Source organism: Falco punctatus (genome assembly GCF_963210335.1).
Source record: "Falco punctatus genome assembly, chromosome: 16".
Classification (NCBI taxonomy): Eukaryota; Metazoa; Chordata; class Aves; order Falconiformes; family Falconidae; genus Falco; species Falco punctatus.
The window spans coordinates 7,617,436-7,638,349 of record NC_137596.1 but is presented as its reverse complement, the minus strand read 5'-3'; the positions used below and the strand labels follow the sequence as shown (position 1 = coordinate 7,638,349).

Below are 20,914 nucleotides of genomic sequence, written 5' to 3'. Positions count from 1 at the left end.
AAGCAAAAACCAGAAAAGCTGTGAAGCCCTAGCTCTTCTGGAGGCAGATTTTTCTGAGGAGGAAACTCTTTGCTGTCAGCTGATGCCCAGGGCTCAGAGCCGTGTGAAATGCTTGCTCTAAGACTCAGAAGCCAGAGGCTTTCTTGTAAAGATTTCCAAAAGTTTTGAGAGGCTCTGCTGAAAACCTGGGCATGGGCTGCAGGGAGGCTGGAGCCCTGTGTGTAAATTCGCGCCACAGACAACCGCAACAATAATTCCAGATGTGCACAGACTTGACGTAAAATCGAAATCAAACATCTCTGGCCATGTTTTCTGCTGGATAATGAGCATCAATGGGAAGTTCAAAAGTGAAGTGTGTGAGACCCAACTGCATGACACCTTCATAACAATAACTGTATTGGTGCAAATGGTTGCCCCGAGAAGGTATGGTTGCCCTGGCAAGGTCTAGGTCTCAGGTCCAGTTTGAAGCCAAGCACTGGTCTTTCAAAGCATCACATACTTTCAGGGCTCAAGGGACAGGACAGAGGTGGGAATCTGAAACAGATGACAGCCTGCCACTGAAGTGACTGTAGCCTAGCGCTCCTTTTTTTGCTGTTTCCAATCCTCAGTTCCCTAGTTGTTAAGAAAGTCTGCTAATTCCTGTGCTGCAGTACACTCCATTGCTAATGGTTAACCAAGCTGGTGCCTGGGAGGGGTCATTTTGGGGATATTGCTGATACAGCTGCAGGGCTCTGCCAGCTTACACATCATTTAAATAAGATGAGGTGTTTATTTTTGTTTCGGCATCTCCCACCTCACTGTGATGCCAGGGAGGCAGAGGTTATGTCTTCTACGGTTGGATCAAGCACTAGCAGTGAAGAACACTGCTCCGGTAGTCTTCTGCAATTCACAGGGTCAAAAGCTCCTCACTGCTGAGAAAGGCAGAGAGCAGTGTCCAAAGCTCCATCCCCAGCGGGAAGCTCTGTAAAGGCACCTTTTTGGAGGATCATGTTTAAAACATGAGGAGGGAGCTAAAGAGGCACCAAATCTCAGTCTGCGGAGCACACCGGACTGCATTATTCAATGTTTTCTTCAGAACTACATTTCTGAGGCTGTAATAGTATTTGAAGAAACCATTAAAGTCCTGTCAGGATGACAACTTTAGCCACGCTAAGGGACAGGGTGACAGCACAGTTCCAACTTTTTGTAATGAGGATCGGGTGCTAACTGTGGCCTGAAAGAGCTGTCAAGCCCCGAGCACATTTTTGGTGCACATTGCTGGGACACGGTTCAACTCTGTCTGAAAAGGCCTATCTGTGCCACCAGCCGTTTGTTAGGAGGCCAGGGAAACAGCAACGGAGCACGGACCCGGCCTCGATGGGAGACACGCTGCCCGCAAGCACTCAGTGATATATTTTAAGGCTGATTTAAATTAGTCGTAGGGAAACGGAACTGAGAGCTGCCAAGTGAGGCTCCGCACACCAACCAAGAAGCTGCTGAAAGATATTAATGAATTTTCTCTTTTGTACACACTGGGTTTTACAAGGCCAGAGGAACCAAACATCACTACTGGCATTTGTGTTCGTATCTCCGAACGCATTTGCACCCGGTACCTGCCAGCCTCCACCCTCCGCGTCCAAGACACGTGGCTGCTTTATCTGTTGCAGATCCAGCATCTACAGGGAGCAGCACCACTTGCCCAGCACCAGCCCTACTCCCACCTTTCCTACGCAGTTCTCCGCGTCGGCACCCTCCGCTGTGGCCAAGTACGCTCCTTGGCGGCACGCTGCTCCTGGCTGCCCCATCCCAGCCCTTCCCAGGGCCATCCCAGCCCTTCCCAGGGCCATCCCAGGGCTGCCATACGCAGCGGTGACGTGCCTGCGCGGGCGCTCAGCAGCAAAGCCCCAGTCCCCAGCTGGCGGAGGGCAGGGGGCTGGGAGGCGTCTGCCCCCCTTACTGCCCGCTCCACACTGCTGACCTGGGGGGTGTCCCCAGTGTCCCCCCCCCCAGCCCCTCACCACACACGCCCCCACGGGTCCGGGAGCGGGACGCTAGATGGCACCGTGAGGAAGGAAAAGGCACCGCCAGCCACATTACCGAGCGACCAAGAAGAGGACGCAGCTGACAGCCAGGTAGGCGAGCAGCATGAAGAGCCAGACGCCAGGGGAAAAAGGATCCAGGAACGAGAAGTAACCAGGTTTGCGACCCTGGAAGGGAAACAAAAAGGAGTTTGACCTGCTTGTACTTCTACAAATTAAATAGTCCACCCGGAAACAACAGACAGAAATGCACCTGCCCTGATGCTGCCAACGGATGAGAGCGACAGACGGGAAATCAACAGGGCTTTGCAAAAGCCTTGCCGGGGAAAGAGGTGACAGCAAATGCAACAAATGACCGAGTCCTGCAGCATCTCCTCGCTGGGATTCACCTCCTAAGACTATTCTTCTGCCCACCTCAACCACTTTCGTTCCTCCAGGCAAAGAACTAGGTGAACTGATAGAAGAGTCAAGACAACCGCAGCACTCTGCCCTCCCCAGGGTGGGATGTGCTGCACCCCTCACCCGCAGAGCCCCCCACCTGCAGCCCCTGCCCACCCGGGCAGGCTGCCCACCATGGCTGCTGGGCAGGAGGGGGCTCCCCTGGGAGAGCACGCTCAGCGCAGAGGTGGGTGGGATCCTTTGCACGAAGCAGAGTGGGGAGAAAAAGAAAAAAAGATACTTCTGGTTTGCTTTCTTCAGCCTTGAAATGCTTCTTCTCCACAAAACTCAATAAAACTATTACTTTTATCTCAGGGAACATGATATTTTTATCTCCAGGATGCGTCAGAATTTCCTGTTTTTTCTCAGCAAACCACCTTTCCTTGAAAAATAAGGCCTCACTGCTAATAAAAGCAAGTTGATCTTCTCTCAAAGTACCTTAAATTTTCACAAGGACACTGCCACCACTGAAATCTTGTCAAATGTAGCAGAATTTGTGCAAAGGGAGGATTAACTTTCTGGTGAGTGTACTTCTCCCGCCACCACCAGCTCTGCGTACGCAGCCCCTCCGGGGTGGGAAGAGCGCTAGTTTACCTCCAACCACACTCAGCGCCACTGTGGGCGACAATGGGGGAGCTGGAAATACAGCACAAGCCACAGGACTAAAGAAGTGCTCTTTTGCTTCCTGTGCAATTTATAATACCCAGGCAGAGCAGAAAGCGCTTTGTTTTAGCACTGCACACCCCTGGTATGCCCCTCTACCCCAAACACTGCAAATCCGGGCAGTGCTCCTCTATCGCAGGCATTTCGTCTCCTCTTGAGAGACTCCCAGCAAAAGCATGCAGCTCCCAGCGCAGGGCTAAAGGCCTGCGGTAACCCCGTGGGAATGTGAGCCCTTTGCTCACAGGAGCCTGTATCTTCTGCCCCACACCACAGCCGGCCCCGGCATCACCAGACCTCAAGCTCTACAGTTCCCCCAAGCACATGTAGCCAGGAAGCTGCCCACGACTCGGAGCTCCTGAGAAGGCTTTTACTGTAAAGTCAGAGTGGAAACAGCCTTTTATCGCATCTCGGCCAGGCTGTCAGTGTATTTCTTACTGGCACCTTGCTCTGTTGTGTGCTGAAAGCGTCTATCACTGTTTGCTCAATGCAGCTCGCTCCAGCAGCCGTTTCCCAGCACTTGCAGCATGGCAGCTGCTCCGCTGTAGGTTGCTTGCTTTACACAAAAGCTTCTGCTGAGGATCATCTTTGACACACAGAGGCCTCATTTTTCCCTAGTCCGATGCCTTACGCTGCCTGTCTGTGACACCACATAAACTAATAATAGCTGGTAATAAATAACACCTCACCTCAATTGCCGTTGCAAACCCAGAGCCACCAAAGACCAGAGTGCTGATATTTTAAAGCTGTGCTTAATCCAAAGGTGGTGAATAATTTTCTGTTTTCACAAAAGTCCCCAGGAACCATAGCTGCTTTTTTTTTTTCCCTTTCTCCAGTCTCAGACCAGCACTTCAAATTCCATTTCTAGTCAAAAACAGTTTTACTACTGAAGTATTCCCATCTTATGCAGAACCTGAATTTTACAAGGTCTTGGTAGTTCTTCTGAAGGCTAAGCTGTTGCACAAAAATCTTCCTCTACTAAAAATATCTAGGAAACTGTGATGTTCTCAGCTCCAGGGGGACTGTAACATCTCAGCAAACTCTGTCTTGCACAATGTAAAGACCCACCACATCGTTGCATCCTACCCCTGTATCCTAATGGACTAAATGAGCTTGAGCTTGGGATCTGCATTACCATTTTTAGACATTTAGGTAAAAAGCTTATTAAGCTTTTTAACAAAAAGAGACGAGTTAAGAATCAGTGGTTCAGACCATCCTGCATCCATTTTCAGATTAATTTAAAGTCACTTCCCAAGCAAAGGTTCGGGCTCTCCCAGGTATAATTCCAGACTCTCTCTTTAAGATAAGATCTCTTCCTTACCGCTTTATCTTATTGTGCTTGGTATAAGCAGGTGAGGTACAAAAAGTGAAAAGATACTACATTCTTCTTTTGTCCTTTTTTTTTTTTTTTTTTTTTTGTTGATTTCCGCTGTTTTCTGCTTTTCCTTATATTTTTCCCATAAACTCAGAGAGAGACAAATGCCTGCGACAGCCAGCATCTGCACCCAAACCGAGGCCCTTCAGAATCAGAGATGCTGCTGGAGACGACACCCTCAGCATCCTGGAGGAACTCGCTTCCAGTACCAACCTTTGCTCACCTTGTTGGAGCTCCTCCCACTAGTTCGGAGAGGTGAGACCATCTCATGAGTGGTCTGCAGCTCCAGGATGCACTCCCTCCAGTCCCGCCCAGAGGATCACGGACCTCTCAATGCCAACAGGATGCCAAAGGGAGCATCCTGGAACCTCTTCTCCTTAGCAACTGCATGGCTTTTCTGGATGCCCCACAGGTGCCTGGTTCCTTTTTCATCTAGAGCTAACCTGCCTCAGCTGCCTCTGTTCTTCCACAGGTGTTTACACCCTCAAGAACCAAACGAGGCAATGGGAACCTGAAAGGCTTCACTGCCTGCCCTCCGCCAAGCAAACTGGAGGTTCTCGAGCAGCAGATCATTCCAGGTGACTTATCCCTCCCTGGCATCAAACTCCCAGGCACTGGCGGTGCCTCAGCTGAGGCTCCCTCATGAGATGCTCCTGCAACAAAGTTCCTTCCTGTAATTAAGGCTTAGATGTCTTCTCTACGTTTCTGAGGCAGTTTGTCAATAAATTACACTCATTAAGGAAAATGCGTTGGAAGCTTTAAGTCTCAGGCTTGGCAATGACTCTCTCCTGTGACTTTACAGTAGTAGTAGTTCTGGTTCTTTTCAGCTACAGTAATTTTCAGGCTGCTGCTACATATTCCTTTCATTCACAGTTGTGGATAAGAATAAAGATATTCTGTTCCCACGGAGGGCACAAACTCTCTCTTATCTGTCTGTTTTGAAGATGGGAATGACAATATCTGGAATCTGTCAGATATTTTTAGCTGTTCCCAATACAGCTTTGTTAATTGGAAGAGCTATTTTTCCTGGAATAGAAATGTTGAAAATGTCCAATAATTGATGAAGACCTCCTGCAAATCCTCAGATGGAAGCAGGAGAGATTCATTTACCCTCTTCAGTTGTTCTTGAAAGTCTTCCTTTTCCGTCACGAGGGAACCAGTTTTCTGGACAGATACTGGTGACCGAAGAGCCTGAATTTGCAGGACATCTGGGAAGAGGAGGAGGAGTGGAGCTATATGACACGGTCCTGGATTTGTCTGTGTTCAGGTTTGTAAGAGACCTGACAACTCCCTGCCTGCCCTGTGCACGCACACAGGGTCCGAAGGGACCCCAGCGCTTGCCTGCTCCCTCTCACAGAAGCAGTCAGCCCTAACCCATGTCATTTCTCATAGACATTTGTCCCTAACAAAGGCAGGCAAGAGAACTCTCTTTTGTCTCTCTAAGTCAGAAGTAAAGCAAGAAAACTCAGGCTGGGAAGGCAGAGACGTTGATGTGTGCTAGGTATAACTGCAGAGCATTCGGTCTCACCGGAACAAAGTGTGTATGTTCTAGGATGACCACATCTGATCCAGAGCCCTCCCTCTCCAGAGCCCTTTCTCTGGAGTCGATAAGCAAAACCCAAGCACACGCTGCTGTGAATCCTGCGCTGTGAATCCTTTGGGGTCATCAGACGGTCCACAGCTAACAGGCCAACAAGCACCATGGTCCTGGCCATGCCTGGGGCCAGCAGTTGCTTCCATCCCTGCATCAGTGAGGCAGGTGGCTTGCTGGCAGAGTGGCACGGGTTGTCAGGAGGGGTGCTCAGCTCCTCTCAGCTCCTCTGCCCCAGCTGTCAAGTCTCCTCTGGCTGGAATGAAGGAGCTATTCATTCACTCCTTCCCATTTCGTGTCCTCTGCAGCAATCGAGTAGAACCACTTTAAGCCTCAGTTCTCATAACCTAAACTCAGCTTTTCCAGCATACTTGCCAAATCTACATTTTCTCATCTTAAGACAGAGCATAGAAAAGACTTTCAGGGCTAATGAGGCAGAATCATGTGCTAGTTAGTCTCCTCTGTTCCCTGCCACAGAGGCAGGTATGTGAGCAAAAGTATGTGCATGGTACAAACAAACTTGATTTTCAACATCCCTCTGCCCTGAAGTGGTACTGGGCACCTGGTTTCTGCTTCTGCCATAGTGTCACCCGCCTCCTGCCTTCCACAGGTCCCACCAGCCGGTCAGAATGGGAATATTATAAAACAAAGCAAGCCTTTTCTCTTAGCAGCCTGCAAGTGAGAAAGCCTATTAAGAGTCCCTGTGTCGGAAATCCATCCTTGATTATATCACAACAAGTGAAATTGAGAAAAATGACAGCCCCATTTAAAGCTGCCATATTTGGTTACGTGTGATAAGAGACACACACACTGTTGTCGCTGGGTTGGCGGGGTGGGAAGGAGAAAGGGGGGAGAAATGACTTGCCACTGGAGTTACATGGAAATTAAAATAAAATGTCATCACACTGGGAGGAGATCAGGGTGTGGAGGCAACTCCTTAGCAAGAGATTTATTTATGGTTATTTATTAGGCTATGGCTGCTCTGCGCCGTGATCAACGTATGTCAGCTGCAGTTTCCAACATTGCAGAGATGCTCATCGGGGCGGGGAAGGAAGGGGCCGGGAGCAGATGGGCTGTGGGGCTGCCCTGCCCCCCTCCGCAAACCGTCCTTCAAGGGAAACCACAGCAATTAGCTATCCTGCCTGTCCTCGTTAAATAAATATTTACCAGTTTCATAAGTTAATTACCACACAGCTCGCAGACACTCTCCCCCAGCTAAGCAGGAATGGTCTGGACAAGGAGGGGCTGCAGAAGGAAGGGGGAGCTCGGAGCTCCCTGCTCCCGGGGAGGGCAGGGGCCGGGGCTGCCCCACCATCGCGCCTCACCGCCTGCACGCGGCAAAGCGGGGCTCGCTGCGGGGTGACCAGGCCTGGGAGATGCCCTGCACCTCCTGTGCCAGCCTGCCTGGGTCACTGGGCAGCTTCCCCACCCAAAACCCTAACCGGGTCCTTATCAGGCAGCTGAAGACCAAGTCCTGACTGATGGCAGGGGACTGTTTGCCAAACACTTTTTAGGACTGTAATTATTAATCCTGTTCAGTTTGGTAAATGCCTGAAGGGCAGGCCGAGCATGGCTGTGTTGTGTTACTCTGGTACCAGCGCAAGCAGCAGATGGTCCCTGCCCTGAAGAACTTACACTCTAAGTAGATGTGTCAGACACATTTACATCGGGCTCGTGCGGAAGCAGCAGCAAATGCTTTGCACTTATAAAGCAGATCACATGCGAACCCTGCACCAATATTCCCGTCTTCCCTCGGAGGGAGCACCGTCAGCCTCACGCTGCTCAGGGAATGATGCCTCCTTAAGGGACTTGCTGAAGGTTACGGTGTAAAGTGGAGACAGAGAATGCACGGGACTCAATCCCCAAACTTTAGAAGTGTATGCGAGAAAGGAAGAAACTCAATTATAATTCCAGCCGAGGGATGCTGGCAGGAACACCTCCCGGATCCACGGGGCAGCTGGTGCTGTGAAGGAGTACGTGTAGCAGGGAAGGGACGGTTACATCGGTTACATTTTATTTCTTGGAGCTTGAAGAGTCTGACCCTTTCTGATCAGTTAAGTCATTGATCCTAACTTCTGCACGTACCAGAGGAAACAGAATTTTAACTAGATTTTAATTACTTGTCTGTTCTTGGCAGAAGCCACACAGCACAGAGACGTATGTGCAAGTTTGTTTATGTTCATACCAAACGCTGCATCCTTAACAGCCTTCCGAATGGAGAGGGGGGCTGGGAGAAGCAGCTTTAAAATTGTTTTATCCTTTTGGCTGCTATTGTTGAGCTGATGGGAAACCAAGACTGTAATTCGCATCACACTCGGCACTGTACAGAGCACATTTCCAAAATGCAGATTGGGAATAGTACGACATCCTGATGCAAAGGACCTGGCTGCCAGAACTCGCCCCCTGTGACACCAGGGAACAGGGGGCTTTGCCTGGCCCATATGGGCGTAGCTGGGGAAAATCTGTTGTCTCCTGAGCTTCAGAAAGAAGCTAGAACAACTAAAATGGGAATGCAAGAGAATCCACGAGAATTTAAGACAAGTGTTGCCTCTAAGCAAAGACACGACACAACGCCACGTGCACGCTTGCACACGTGAATCCCCTGGGCACGTTCACAGCTACCCTGCTCCAAGCCACCAGCCCTCATGTTGCCAAACAGCCACCACCGAATGCCCGACCTGCCTTTCGGGCGGCAGCGGATAACCATGCCGCTGCTGCCGCCCGAGCTGCAAGAGAGTATTGAATGCAGCGGAGTGACAACGGGAGCTAGCTGCTGACCAGCAGCGTGCCTCCCTTCTCGCTCCTCCCTGGCTGACGCAGAAGCAAGGGGGTCTGAGAGGACCCGGGCCGGGCAGGGAGCGCCCTAAGAGTAAGGTGCCTTCCTCGGGCTGCAGGGCATGCTGATCTTTAGGGTACCGAACAGCTGAGGGAAGGCAGATGAGAAGGCTGAGCCCGTGCAGGGCGAGGAGCTAACTGCCCACAGCGGAGTTCAGCCTGCCGCCCTGCCTGCTCCGGGACCGTGCCCCGGGCCACTCAGCAGCGCCGTTTTTCCCCTTTCCTGCCTGTGACTAAGAAAGCAGAGGACCGATCTGCGCGTAAAGCATTTTAAGCAGGTCACAGCAAAGAAAGTGATCCCAGATATCTTCCTGGCTTGATCTGGGCCCCAGCACCAGCTCGGTGCACCCGCCGCTGTCCCAGCTCAGCCTCCCCGCAAAGTGCCAGTGGACGGTGACTCCCGGCCAGGTTTGCTGTGGCTGTGGTGCTGCCCAGCTGTGCTGCTGCACCCATCCAGCCTGGCCTGCCCTCCAGCACACCGCGCCACGGCGGGCTCAGCGACACGCTAAAGCCATCCTAAGGCTTTTGCCAGGCCTGAGGCAGAGCCACACAAGCTGCCATACACCCACACCTCCCCTGGTAGCCCTGATCAGTGTCCTGTGCCTGGGGACGATGGGGAAGGGGAGCCAACAGGGTTTGAACAACGGGAAAAGAACGCACTGAGCTGGCAGCAAAGGCAGAAAGACAGAGAAAAGGAGGAAGTAAAGGTAAAGCATGTTTGCGCTTAAATAAGCAACCAAAATATTTTTACGAGTCACTCATTTTTCTTCTATAACTAGGCACGTTTGCATGCAAATAATAGAGGGACATAAAAGGTTATAAAATAACTCTCTTACCATATGAACTCGGTAGAGGATGCTAATTCCCAAAGTCATGAACGGCTTAGAGAAATCAATCACCTTCTCCCGCTCCGCGGTAATTGTCAGCCCCGCCACGGCCAAATCAGCTTTCTGGAGAGAAAGGATAGCAGAGAAGATCAGGACCCTGAGCCTGGGAAAGGCGCCGAGCAGCGAAAGCTGCAGCACCATGCCCGAGACCACACACGACACCCAGTCCTGGAGGATGGATGTCCCGTCTTTCTGGGACAGGGTGCATCTGCTGTGGGGCAAAACCCAGACTCTGTGGAAACCACGGGAGTGTTGCTGGTGATGTCCACTAGTTCCGACTGTGCCACCGAATCCCTCTCCCTGGGTGGGTTTCGCATAAGCCCTGCTCAAACACCCCCCAAAGTTTAACCCACCTTGTGCTCCGGACCACTCTCCCCATTTTTCCTTTCCTCACCTGGGCGTTTTTATCTGTATACTTACAGGCTGGAAAAGCACAAAGCTGCCAGCAGTGGGGAGCCCGCGGTGCTAGGGGTTGTACTGACAGTGAACAACACAGCAGCCCCTGCCCCAAGGGCTCGCAGCCTGATCGCCCCTTCTATTAGTAGAATGCTCCTGGCAAAACAGGAGCCATCAAGACAACAATTATTGTACTACCCTAAAGATACAACCTCTCCCTTCCAAAGCCCCTGCTGAACACAGCTGTCCCCTTCAGACAAGACTGTTACTTACAAGCGCCACAGGTAGAAAAGCGTAACAAAGCAGCATCATTACTCCCGTACCCTGAGTCATGAAGTTTACAAGCCTGTCAACCCCAGACTTCCAAACTTGCAGATCAGTCTCCAAAAAATTCAGAGGACTGGCATAAAAATTTCCAGATTGACTTGCAAAGCAAAGAGATTAGGGGAAAAAAATAAAAATTATTTCTTCCAATGTTGATACCCTTGTAATATAGATAAGGGATTTGAATTTTAAATATTATTTTTATTATTATAGCTCTTTTAATGTCTGTAATTGCTTTCTGTAAAAATGAAACCTCCTCCATTCCCTTACACATTTGTTTGCCTGCTTTGCAAGATGATGATTATGCAAGTGGAAAAAGAGAAGGGGGTGGGAAGAAAAGCTATTTGCACTTGTTGTCCCTAAGTTGCGTAAGGTCTGTGCAGAAGACAAGGCACCACCAGGCCTGAAGACCCTGTAAAATATAGAGCTTATCTCCCTGGATCCGGGCACTGGTTGTAAAAAAACAGAAAGGCAAATTTGTGCGTGCATCACTTGCTATGCTCTCTGACCCTGCGTTGTTTTCCCGAAGAGAAAGGGGACTAATCACCTCCCGGCAGGGCTTTGCCAGGGGGTCCTTCCCCTCCTCTGCCCCTGGCGCACTCATGTGCTGGCAGGCGGGGAGGAAGGGCCAGCGAAAGGCTGGAGCTGCATGTGGGAAGAGCAGCACTGTTGGAGCCTGCAGGACGAAGGAGAGGGAAAGGCAAGGCAAGGTGATCCGCAAGCCTGCCCAGTGAGGGGGCTCACAGAGAAGGTGATATTTCACAGTCCGTGCAGGACTGCTTTATTGGACAAGCCTCGTGCCAGATTTTTGCAATCGTTTCCAAGCAGCTATTAGAGATTCCTCGGAGGTTCCGGCTGGAATGAATTATGAGCTAGCGAGAATTTCTGCCCAGCCAGCCATTTACCCACAGTGTTTTTAAAAGGCACCAATAATCACAATGTGGTGTGTGAACAGTTGAGCCCTGTGTAAACACCAGCAGATTACTAAGATGGGATCAGTTCATCCGTGGAACATGGCATGTGAGGAATTTTATCCACAAAGAAAGCCTAAAGCTTCCTAAACCTCTCTTGTCTATACTTAAAAGGGTTTGCAGGTACTATTGTCCTGGGGAGGGCTCTCCCAGCAAATCCCCTTGTGAAGATACAGCTTACTTTGACAATGGATTTCTTCTCCCAGTTCTCCAAACTGAACACAATTCTACCAGCAAAGTCTTAGGCGAAAGAGGTGGCAAATATGCTGTATCAAAGGTGTTTCACGCAAAAGCTCTGAGGACATTTCCATTCCCAGAGAAGGGCCAATGCAAAGGCACTGCTGAAAGCGGTGGGGTGGCCCCCAGGTTTACCCAGCTAAGTCACCATCCATGGCTAGCCCCCACCTTCTCAGGGGTGGGACGTGGGTGTCATAAGGGAACTTTGTGCGCTCTGGTTAATCCCCCAGCTACGGTCCTTTGGGACCCTTCCAGATCACGCAGGGATCAACACCCTGAAAGCTGCTCTTCCCTGTGGAAAATAAAATGCAAACCCACCCCCCTCCCTTTGCCTGCAGAGCAGAAACTCAGCACAGCAGAGCAGCCTTCCCCAGGCACGCAGGTTTTGTGCCCAGGTCCCCTCTCTTGGCTCCAGAGGGTCCTGCCATTCCATTAGAGCTGATTTCCTCCTGTTCATGCCCTGCCTGGTCAACTTTTGTCCTTTCGGGACTTTTGCCAGCACCAGAGCGATGGCAGCTCACAGCTTGCCCTGCCCTGTGCGCGCGCACACCTGCCCGCCCCGTGCCAGCGCTCCCCACAGCGGAGACCCGGCTCCTGGGGCTTCCACCGGGGCTATGCGTGGCCGAAACGCTCTCTCCCTGCAGGCTCAGAAGCCAGGCATGTTAAGAGCTGATTTCTGACAGTCATAAACTTTGATCTGGGAATGGCACTCAATGTACTGCCTGAACATCATCCATTTCATGCTTTCTACTTTGCTTCCTGACGTTCACAAAACTTCTTGCGATTTACTGAGGTCAGTGTATCTTAGTTACAGAGCTCTGCAAACCTGAGCGCTCTCCAGCCCTCCCCACCTGAGCACGGGTAGGAGTTGGCATTTTACAGGCTAAACGATGCATTGGGGAAGAAATGCGCTGTGCTCTGTGCTTCTGCCTGCAGCCCGGCCCTGGGGAGAGGGAAAACAGGAGGCAAAGGATGGAGGGAAGAGGAGCCAAACACTGCTTGATTTTCATCCTTCCAGCACAGTTGCAGCTATAAATGTCAGCGTGAAATAGGCTTAAGGAAAAGACCCAGAGCATTTTGGGAGTAGAGACGGACATCTCTTTAACAAAACACTGCTTAAACAAGGCCAAACTCTCACTAGGTGAGAGGAAGCCCAGGTGGGCTGGTGTTTGAGATAAAAGCATGAACTGCCACCAGCGTACCTGGCATTAACCGTGGGATCTGCCCGCATTAGCATACAGGCTCGGCTGCCACTGGAAAGGATGTTAAACACGGGGGCTGAGCCAGGCTCCCGAAGAGGAACAACAATTAAGCAGACTTAAGAAGCAAATTGCAGGGACTGCCAGTCCAGCGGAGGCGGCCGCCTCCTCGCTGCGGATGCTGACAAGGCTCATCTCGACGCTAATGGTGATGAATGGGGCCTGACGTCAGCCCTCGCCTGGGCAGAGCGGATCCCGCCACAGCCTCCCACCGCGGGGGTACCTGACCTCCCACCGCGGGGGTACCTGACCTCCCACCGCGGGGGTCCCGGCCCTGCTCCAGTCCCACAGCCGTAACCGCCTCCTGTCAAGCTACGGAAACCAAACACAGTGAGAAAGTCCAAGTGGCAAAAGGCTTGGGGCTGTCTCTGCACCCAACGTGCAGGAAACAAGCCTGAAGGACAGCTCTAGGACCACAAGGAAGGGAATTCTTCCAGGAGTGGCAAGAGACTCTGACTTGAACAGCACCTCAGATGCTGCATCCCTTGGCTGCACATGAGAGCATCATTCTTACCCCCAGACCACAGGTAGCATGACCACGGTCAGGGAAATCTATTTTTTACACTGCCCCCGTGCTTGGAGGGTCTTCTAGAAAGCTGAAGTCAGCATTCAGTCTTCAGGACCCACTTGACCACCAGCTATTGCCCCCGTTGCAGACCCATCCGCATCAGCACTGTTGCTGAAGATGCCCCACTGGAAACCCATCTGGATGCGGTACTGAGCACCCGGCTGGAGGTGGCCCTGCTCTGTGCTGGGGTTGGACTGGATGATCTCTGGAGGTCCTCTGCTATTCCGTGCAACTCTGTGAAATAAGAAGCAGCCACCACAGGGCAGTTTGGCTGCAGCCCGCTCAGCTGGGCAGCAGCTGCCGCACCACCACAGCAGTGAGAGAGCAGTCTCCCTGCATCTGCAGATCTGTCCCATGGCACGACAGGTATGGCTCGGCTGCTGTATCAATGTACTGATTGCTTCTGCTCCAGCTGCTCATCCGATTTGACAGGAGCTATTTTGGGCTGTGCAGCTCCTCGTGATGGAGTGAGCAGCAGCCAGGTTGTGTGCTCGGATGCATATTCTTGCATTTAAAAACAGGGCCAGATGAGGGTCACTCAAAACCAGCGTTTGGGGCTTTTTTAAAGGACGTGTATGAATCCTGCCATATGAAAAGTGACAGCCTGAAAACCCCGGAGGCTGCAGCCCTCCGTTCAAGCCACAGTCAGGGACGGGATGACCAGCAATAATCACAGATGTCAGCCTCAAGGCTGCCTTCACCCATCTTTCTTCACCTGGACGATCTCTAGGGATGGGAGGGAGAAGTCTGTGCCGGGTGTTCACCGTGCCTATGGCAAAAGCCAGTTAAGGCGAAGCACCAGGAACGGGGATCCTAAGCCCACAGGGAACAGCAGTGAGACCCAACCAGCTCACACCACACCCACCATCCTGTGTGTGATTTTGGCAAAATCAGCAGCGCGATGCAAACCTCTCTGCCCATACCCTCTCTGTGTTTGCTCAACAACCCACGCCTCCTCACTTCCCCACTCGCGCTCACTCCCCACCCTCTCGAGCCCCCCCATGTCACACTTGCCAGTGCGATAGCGTGCAAACAGACTCCCCCTCCCTCCCCTTGCCCACGCACAGCTTTTCTTGCTGAACACCAACACCCACTGCCGAGCGGAGAGCAGGACTCTGCCAATTTTGAAATATCTTCTCCCTTCCTGCCATTCCCTATCTTTGGAGCAGTTGAAGGGACAGGACCTCGATTATAAAGCACCACCTGATCACCAGCAAGCAAGCTGGAAAAACCCATCACCCCAAAGCTTTACGGTCCTTTCAGTTCTTGGTGTTGCTGCTCCTGAGGCCAGACCCTTCCAGAAGATGGACAGCTTCATCTCCCTCACAGCTCGCATAGAAAGAGCTATGATCACCACTGATCCCAGCCAGATTCATACCACGGACACAGACGCCAAAGGTGTAGCATTATTCCACAACATCTCACTCCCATATGATGCTGTGCAGAAGGGGAGAGCAGGAGGATGCTGTCCCCAGTCATCTCCTACTCGCTCCAGGCACCCTAAGGTGCCTTCTACAGCAGCACCAGCCTCACCCAAATACGCTTGCCCTGGAAGCACTCATGGATCTGCTGTTACCATCACCAAAAGTGATACGTTATTTAAACAATGCCAAAGGAAGCCTGGGCAGCAGATACAGGCTGCACAGAACACACGGCCAGTCTGCCCAAAGCGTGCTTCTGCCAGGGCTGCTCTGTCCTTCCCGTCCCCTGAACCCTGCTGCAGGCGAGTGGGATGGGTCCTCTGCGGAGGGGAGCATTGCCTCGCGCTGGTACCCAGCCAGCCAGGGTACTGGTCCCAGCTGGCTCAGAGGGATCCCTTGAGGGAGGTTTCTGGGAGGTCTTGTAGCAAAACTGCAGCATTGGATTCCTGCCAACAAAACTTCCTGGCAAAACCAAACCACACCATCTCCTGTTAGCTCAGCTCTGTTCCCTAGGGGCATTCCCGAGATGGGTACGTTCAGAAACTGTTGCTGAGGGATCTCTCTGAGACAAGCCCGTCTCCCTCAGGGAGGAGCAAGGCAGCCGAGCGCCAACAGCTTGCTGCGAGTTGATGTACAGGCACCGAGCACAGCCACCGAGCACAGCCACCGCGGCACTACACTACCGAGACAGCAAAGGCAGCCATGGCAGAACAAGGAGAAGGCTGTCACGTTGCCCTGCAGATACATTCGTTGGCTTGTATCAGACCAGCGAATTCATTTCAGCAGGGAATACCAGACAACCATCAGGGACTCTGAGCCAGACGCCGTACGGCAGCGGGAAGGAGCAAGACGTAATTCTTCCAGCCCTATTGTCCCCTAAGGCTCTGATGGCAAAAAAAAGAAGACCGGAAGATTTGCTGTTCCCCCTTGTTTGCTTGTTACGGATAGCACACGTGTACGGTGTCAGCTGAACTGCTGGAGGCTGCAGTCATCTGTGCCAGAGCCAGCAATGCCAACGGGGGAAATCCACCCTGGCCTAAGAGCGGCTTTACTCCCCTGCTCGCTCAAGGAATGAGCAGGGTGTTCAGCCTCCCTGCCCCGCATGCACAGAGGGACCAATTAGCTCAGTGTTTCTGAGTTTGTGACATCTCTCACTAAAGAATGGGCTCGAGTCCTTCTAAGTGATTTCTCACAAGCCAAATCTCCATCAGCTGATCACAAAGTGTACAGGTTTCCTGATCGGATGACGAGTCAGACTGCTGACCTAGACACAGGAGTCTCTACAGCTCTTCCACTAATCTCCCAAGCCATCCCGGTGGTCCCCCTCTTCCTTAGCTCTTAATTAGTTTTGTGAGCAGGTCGATAAGATATGTACTGGTGAATTTGGGTCAACAACAAATTTATGTTCATATAGCATCCTTCTCAATCATATCACAGTGCACAATTAGCTGTAATAGAATTTTCAGCACTTAAGAATAAATCAATAGCTGGTTAATTTAGAAGCAATAAAATGAAACGCTTTTCCCACATAGCCTATAGTTGCTCTGCAGAGATTCAGTGACACAGAGGGATAACAGAGGAAAAAAAGAATCTGTCGTGGAAAGGTATTGCATGGAGCTGGATAATTTTCTGACCACCTGGTCCTGCACACTAGGTGCATGCGAGTCGAACTTTACGTTCCCACAGCTCATCAGGGTCAAGGATGAATCACCTTCCTACAACAATACAGCACCGCACAGACAGGTGCAGAGGTTTCATTTTGTGTAGGATTTGGGAAGTTTTGACTCATGACAGGTTTGTGTCCCAGCCGATGCCCTCTCTGTGCTAAAGGCTGTATGGAGAAAAGCACCAAAGTGATAAACCCACTGAAGGAGGAATGTGTGCACCCAACATAGGATCTGCTGTCCCTCCTGCTTTGAGCAGTCCTGAAATGGGATAGGGGATGAACAAGGGGATGGAACTGAGGACAACCCCCCTTGGGGGCTGGCTGTCAAGGAAGGAGGAACCCCTCGGGCAGTGAAATGGCCCCAGAAAGCAACATCCCAAGCAACCCTGAACACACACCACAGCATGCACGTGTCCAGCTCTGCCCTGGCTGACCTGATCCAAAGTGCCAGACCCTGGGACTGATCAAAAACTCACCAAAACCATTACAAAGACTCTAAAGGGCCTAGGAAGAACAAAGCAGAGAAAGCTTTTTCTCTTCTCTAATTTTTGCTTCAGCCTCACACAGACTTTGCCAGCTCTGCCCTGCTGAGGCAGAAGTAAAAATCCTCCTAAATAAGGCTCGAGCTGCAGAAGAAACAAATGGCTTCTATGTGAAGATGAAGTTAAAACACTTTTGCTGAAGAAAAAGAACCGTCCAGAAGCTCCCATTTAATGGAGAGGCACTGCCAAGGTTAGCAGGCCAAAAATTTGATGGCTGTTCCCTTCCTTTGTTTGCATAGATCACACGCTGCTCTCTGCGCCTTCCTTCGTGCCTCCCAAAAGAAACGTTGCAGAACTCTAAGTGCGTGTTTGTGTGTGTATATACACAGAGAGAGAGGGAGAGATGTATAAAAACTATGCCAATAGCCCAGAGCATTTGCAAACAACCGTACAGAAGGCTCTTTAGAAGAAGCAGACGGAGGTGGGATCTCAGCTGGCATCAAGAGCTATTGCTCCGTCGGGGAAGGGCCCTGACCCTCAGCAAGTCTTCCAGACCTAGAGCTGTTCCCACCTGTCTTCAGACACTCAGTTGAAGCCTCTAAGGTAGGACAAGCATCAGCCAGGTCCCCTTTGCCACCCATGGAAGAAGCAGCCTGATGCCAGTGGGCATCGCCACCGCCGGGAGGAAAGCTGCGGCAGGAGCCCCAGAGCCCTGCCCGGAGCCACAGGGCACGGATTCAGGCCCTCACCCCTCCACTGTGCAGGAGGATGTGCTGCTGTTGTGAGGATAATGATGGGGTGGCTCAGGGGCTCCTCTCGCACAGCGGTGTGGATTATCATAAATACACCTCACTGCGGATTTGCCACCAGCTGAGAAACTGTCACTGGGTTCTCACAGGCGCTTCGGTAATAACAAGGCAGGGTAGAAATTGGTGAGCGAGGCAGTATTGGCTTAAATAACCATCAATCTTAATGTTAGCTTTGGCTAACATTATTTTACTAAGGATCTCAGAGCACTTTGTGAACTGTATTTAAGCTTCAGGTTCCCTGGGGAAGGACTACCTTTAGCGGCGGAGGAAAACAAAGAGCAGGGAGGGAGCGGGGTACAGGCTGACTGAGCGCATGTGTATGCAGAATTGTTGTCAAACCCAGAAAAAGCATCCATCCTTCAGTCTAGCTGCTGTGCAGTAACGCCGCAAAGCAGAGCCGTGAAAAGATCTTGATGCACCCACTTCAAGCAAACAAAAAATGTTATTCTCCAAAAACAACACTCAAAGTTAAGAAGCTGAAATGAATCTGCCAAAACTTTTCTGGGTAGAAATGTGATTCTTACTTGCTTTCCTCCCAAACAGGGTGTTTTTGTAAGTTTTCTTCAGCTCCTACCAACCCCTGCCAGAGCCCGCATGTTTTCCTGTTTTGAGTTTTCCTTAACTGGGGGGAAAAAAACCCTCCATTCTGTATCAAGGTCTTACACAGGGACCCCGGAGCCCAGGCCTCCCTTCCGACAAAGTGAGCACCCCTAGAACGCCCAGGGGCCCCGACTCCTGCCCGACTATGTCACACGCTGTCACATCAACACAACAAATACACCCGCCATTTGGCATAACACATTAAATGGAGATCCTCTGGTAAAAGTCCCTCTAAAACCCCCATCCATCCTTATCATCCTGGAGCACTTAATAAAGCGCGGACATTGCCAAGTCCCACTAGAGCGCAGTTAAAAAGAGCAGCTAATTCACTTACCCGAGCAATCAGCTCCCCGACCATGCCTGTCCACGTGCCGTTTGCCTCGGGGACTCCATACACACCATCACCAACGAGGTGGATCTTATAGTTGAAACGCAGGATCTCTGCCAGCTCCTTCAGCATGTCCACGCAGAAGCCCTCGTAGCGGTCATTGCCTTCCAGCTCCTGATGGTTCCACTTCAGCATTAAGTAAGGGTTTTCCTGCATTGAAACTAGGCAGCTGTCATTCCCATCTTAGCCGAGGCATCCCACCAGCACGGCGCCGAGCATGGGGCAGAGCCGTGGGCTTTCTGGCAGTGCTGTGATGGCAGAGGCTCGTGTAAAGAGCACCCAGGCCAACCTCCCGTCCCAATATAGCCCTCTCGACCAGGGTATAAGAGAGATGGAAAGTTGGTTTGATTGCTTGGGAACCCAGGTGGTGTAAAGCCACCAGAGCTGTTTCTGCACTGGTGTTCACCGTCTCCTGCTGTGTCGTGGATGTGCTGGAGGTTTAGGATATGAAGCAGAGCTAAGGGATCACGCTTTGGGGGCTGTTTCCAACTGGCACATGCTGGAGCAGCCCAGTGACTGCTCCAAGTTACGGCAGGATATACAGATCCCAGCCTCCCTTGGAACAGAGCCACTTCACCAGTTTGTCCCCCTTTTCACCAAACTTTGTGGGACACGAGGAAATAATGCCCACAGTTCTTCAGGATTTTGAGCATCTTTAAGGAAGGAGCAGAGGCACTGGAAAAAATCATGGGACAGGCAGCCCCTAGCAGGGGAATTTGTCAAATAAAGACAGTGGTGCCTGCAGATGTGAACTCTTGGTCCATAGAGGTTGTACCCATCTTGGCCAATTTCAGTAATTTTGTGGGTAGAAGGGACAACTGTCCCTTCCAACTTACCAGCTGTACGCAAAACAAGAACATCATTCAGAGATGAATGTAAAATGGTAACTTAGCCCCATCCCAGTCCTCTCCCCAGCTGCTTCTGAACTCATCAAATATCATTTCCATATGAAACATCAACTTGAGTTTAATTACACTGTCATGAATTGTCCTCAGTGCTGTAATTAGAGATTTGATTGTCTGTTTTTTATGAAATCAGTGTGCAATGCTGCATGCTGGGGGCCAAGGGGGCAGGAGGAGGGAGTAATATTCTAGCTGATTGACACCCCTAAGCGTTGGGCTGGCGAGGAGCTAATGGGAACGGTAGGTGACCCCCTCACTTACCAGGATGGTGGTGACAATAAGTGTGGTGTTGAACAGACTGTCTGATATGTTGGAAGAGAAGATCCTGTTGTCCATGCTGAGTCCTTCAGAAACATGCCAGTGGCCGATCTGGAGAGATAAACAACACAATAAGGGAATTTACAGGGCAGATTACAGTATGCACCCGCCATATGGCTCCGGTGACTGACAACCGTCAAGTTGGCCCCGGAAGAGGTGTTTATGAACACTCCATTACCTTTACAATGCACCCCCACAACAGGTCGGCAGAGAGATTAACCCGCTGGTGCACGGCCCCGGCACACCCCCACCTGCACTACGATGCCAAAAACCTGTCCCTGCTCACAGCGGGCGCTGCCTTCCCACGTGTCCTGCCTGTAGCTGCGGCAAAGCCCTGCACCAAGAGAAAGCCCTGTGGTGGGCAGCTCCCTGGGGCTCATGGCAGCCAAGCAGCCTTCTGCGTGGTCCCCAGATGCCACCAAGATGGGTCCATCTTACCCAGCGGCGCCCACACAGCCAAACCTGCACGCTCATCCCCCCAGCACGATGCGCTGGGAGCCTCTGCCGTCCCCCACACTGAGGCATGGCAGCCAGGTCGCGGCTGCGGGAGGAAGACCTGGTCACTGCTCTCAGTCTGGTGCATTTTGCCTGACCCCTTCACCTCCTCAGTTCTCTGGAGGTCAGCTCCTAGAGGGAACAGGGCACAGAGGAGCTGCACAGAAGGCTGCAGGAAAGGCAGTGCCAGAGCTGGGGTTTGGCTGAGCTGCACCGTCCCACAGCGGGACCCCACCACCAGCACACTGCAGGGTCAGGTTTGGTGATGCTGAGC

General features: G+C 51.6%; 1 protein-coding gene across 3 annotated transcripts in view; it reads right to left on the bottom strand.

The window, feature by feature from the left end:
* The window catches only part of GRIK4 (glutamate ionotropic receptor kainate type subunit 4), a 217,996-nt gene that overhangs the window by 19,423 nt on the left and 177,659 nt on the right, over positions 1 to 20,914 (bottom strand). For all 3 annotated transcript variants that reach the window (XM_080366403.1, XM_080366404.1, XM_080366402.1), the window contains exons 11-14: positions 20,089 to 20,196; positions 18,872 to 19,075; positions 9,754 to 9,867; positions 2,077 to 2,186 (exon numbers count right to left, since the gene is read on the bottom strand). In XM_080366403.1, the coding sequence (XP_080222529.1) occupies positions 2,077 to 2,186; positions 9,754 to 9,867; positions 18,872 to 19,075; positions 20,089 to 20,196 (536 nt within the window). The remainder of the gene's footprint in view (positions 1 to 2,076; positions 2,187 to 9,753; positions 9,868 to 18,871; positions 19,076 to 20,088; positions 20,197 to 20,914) is intronic.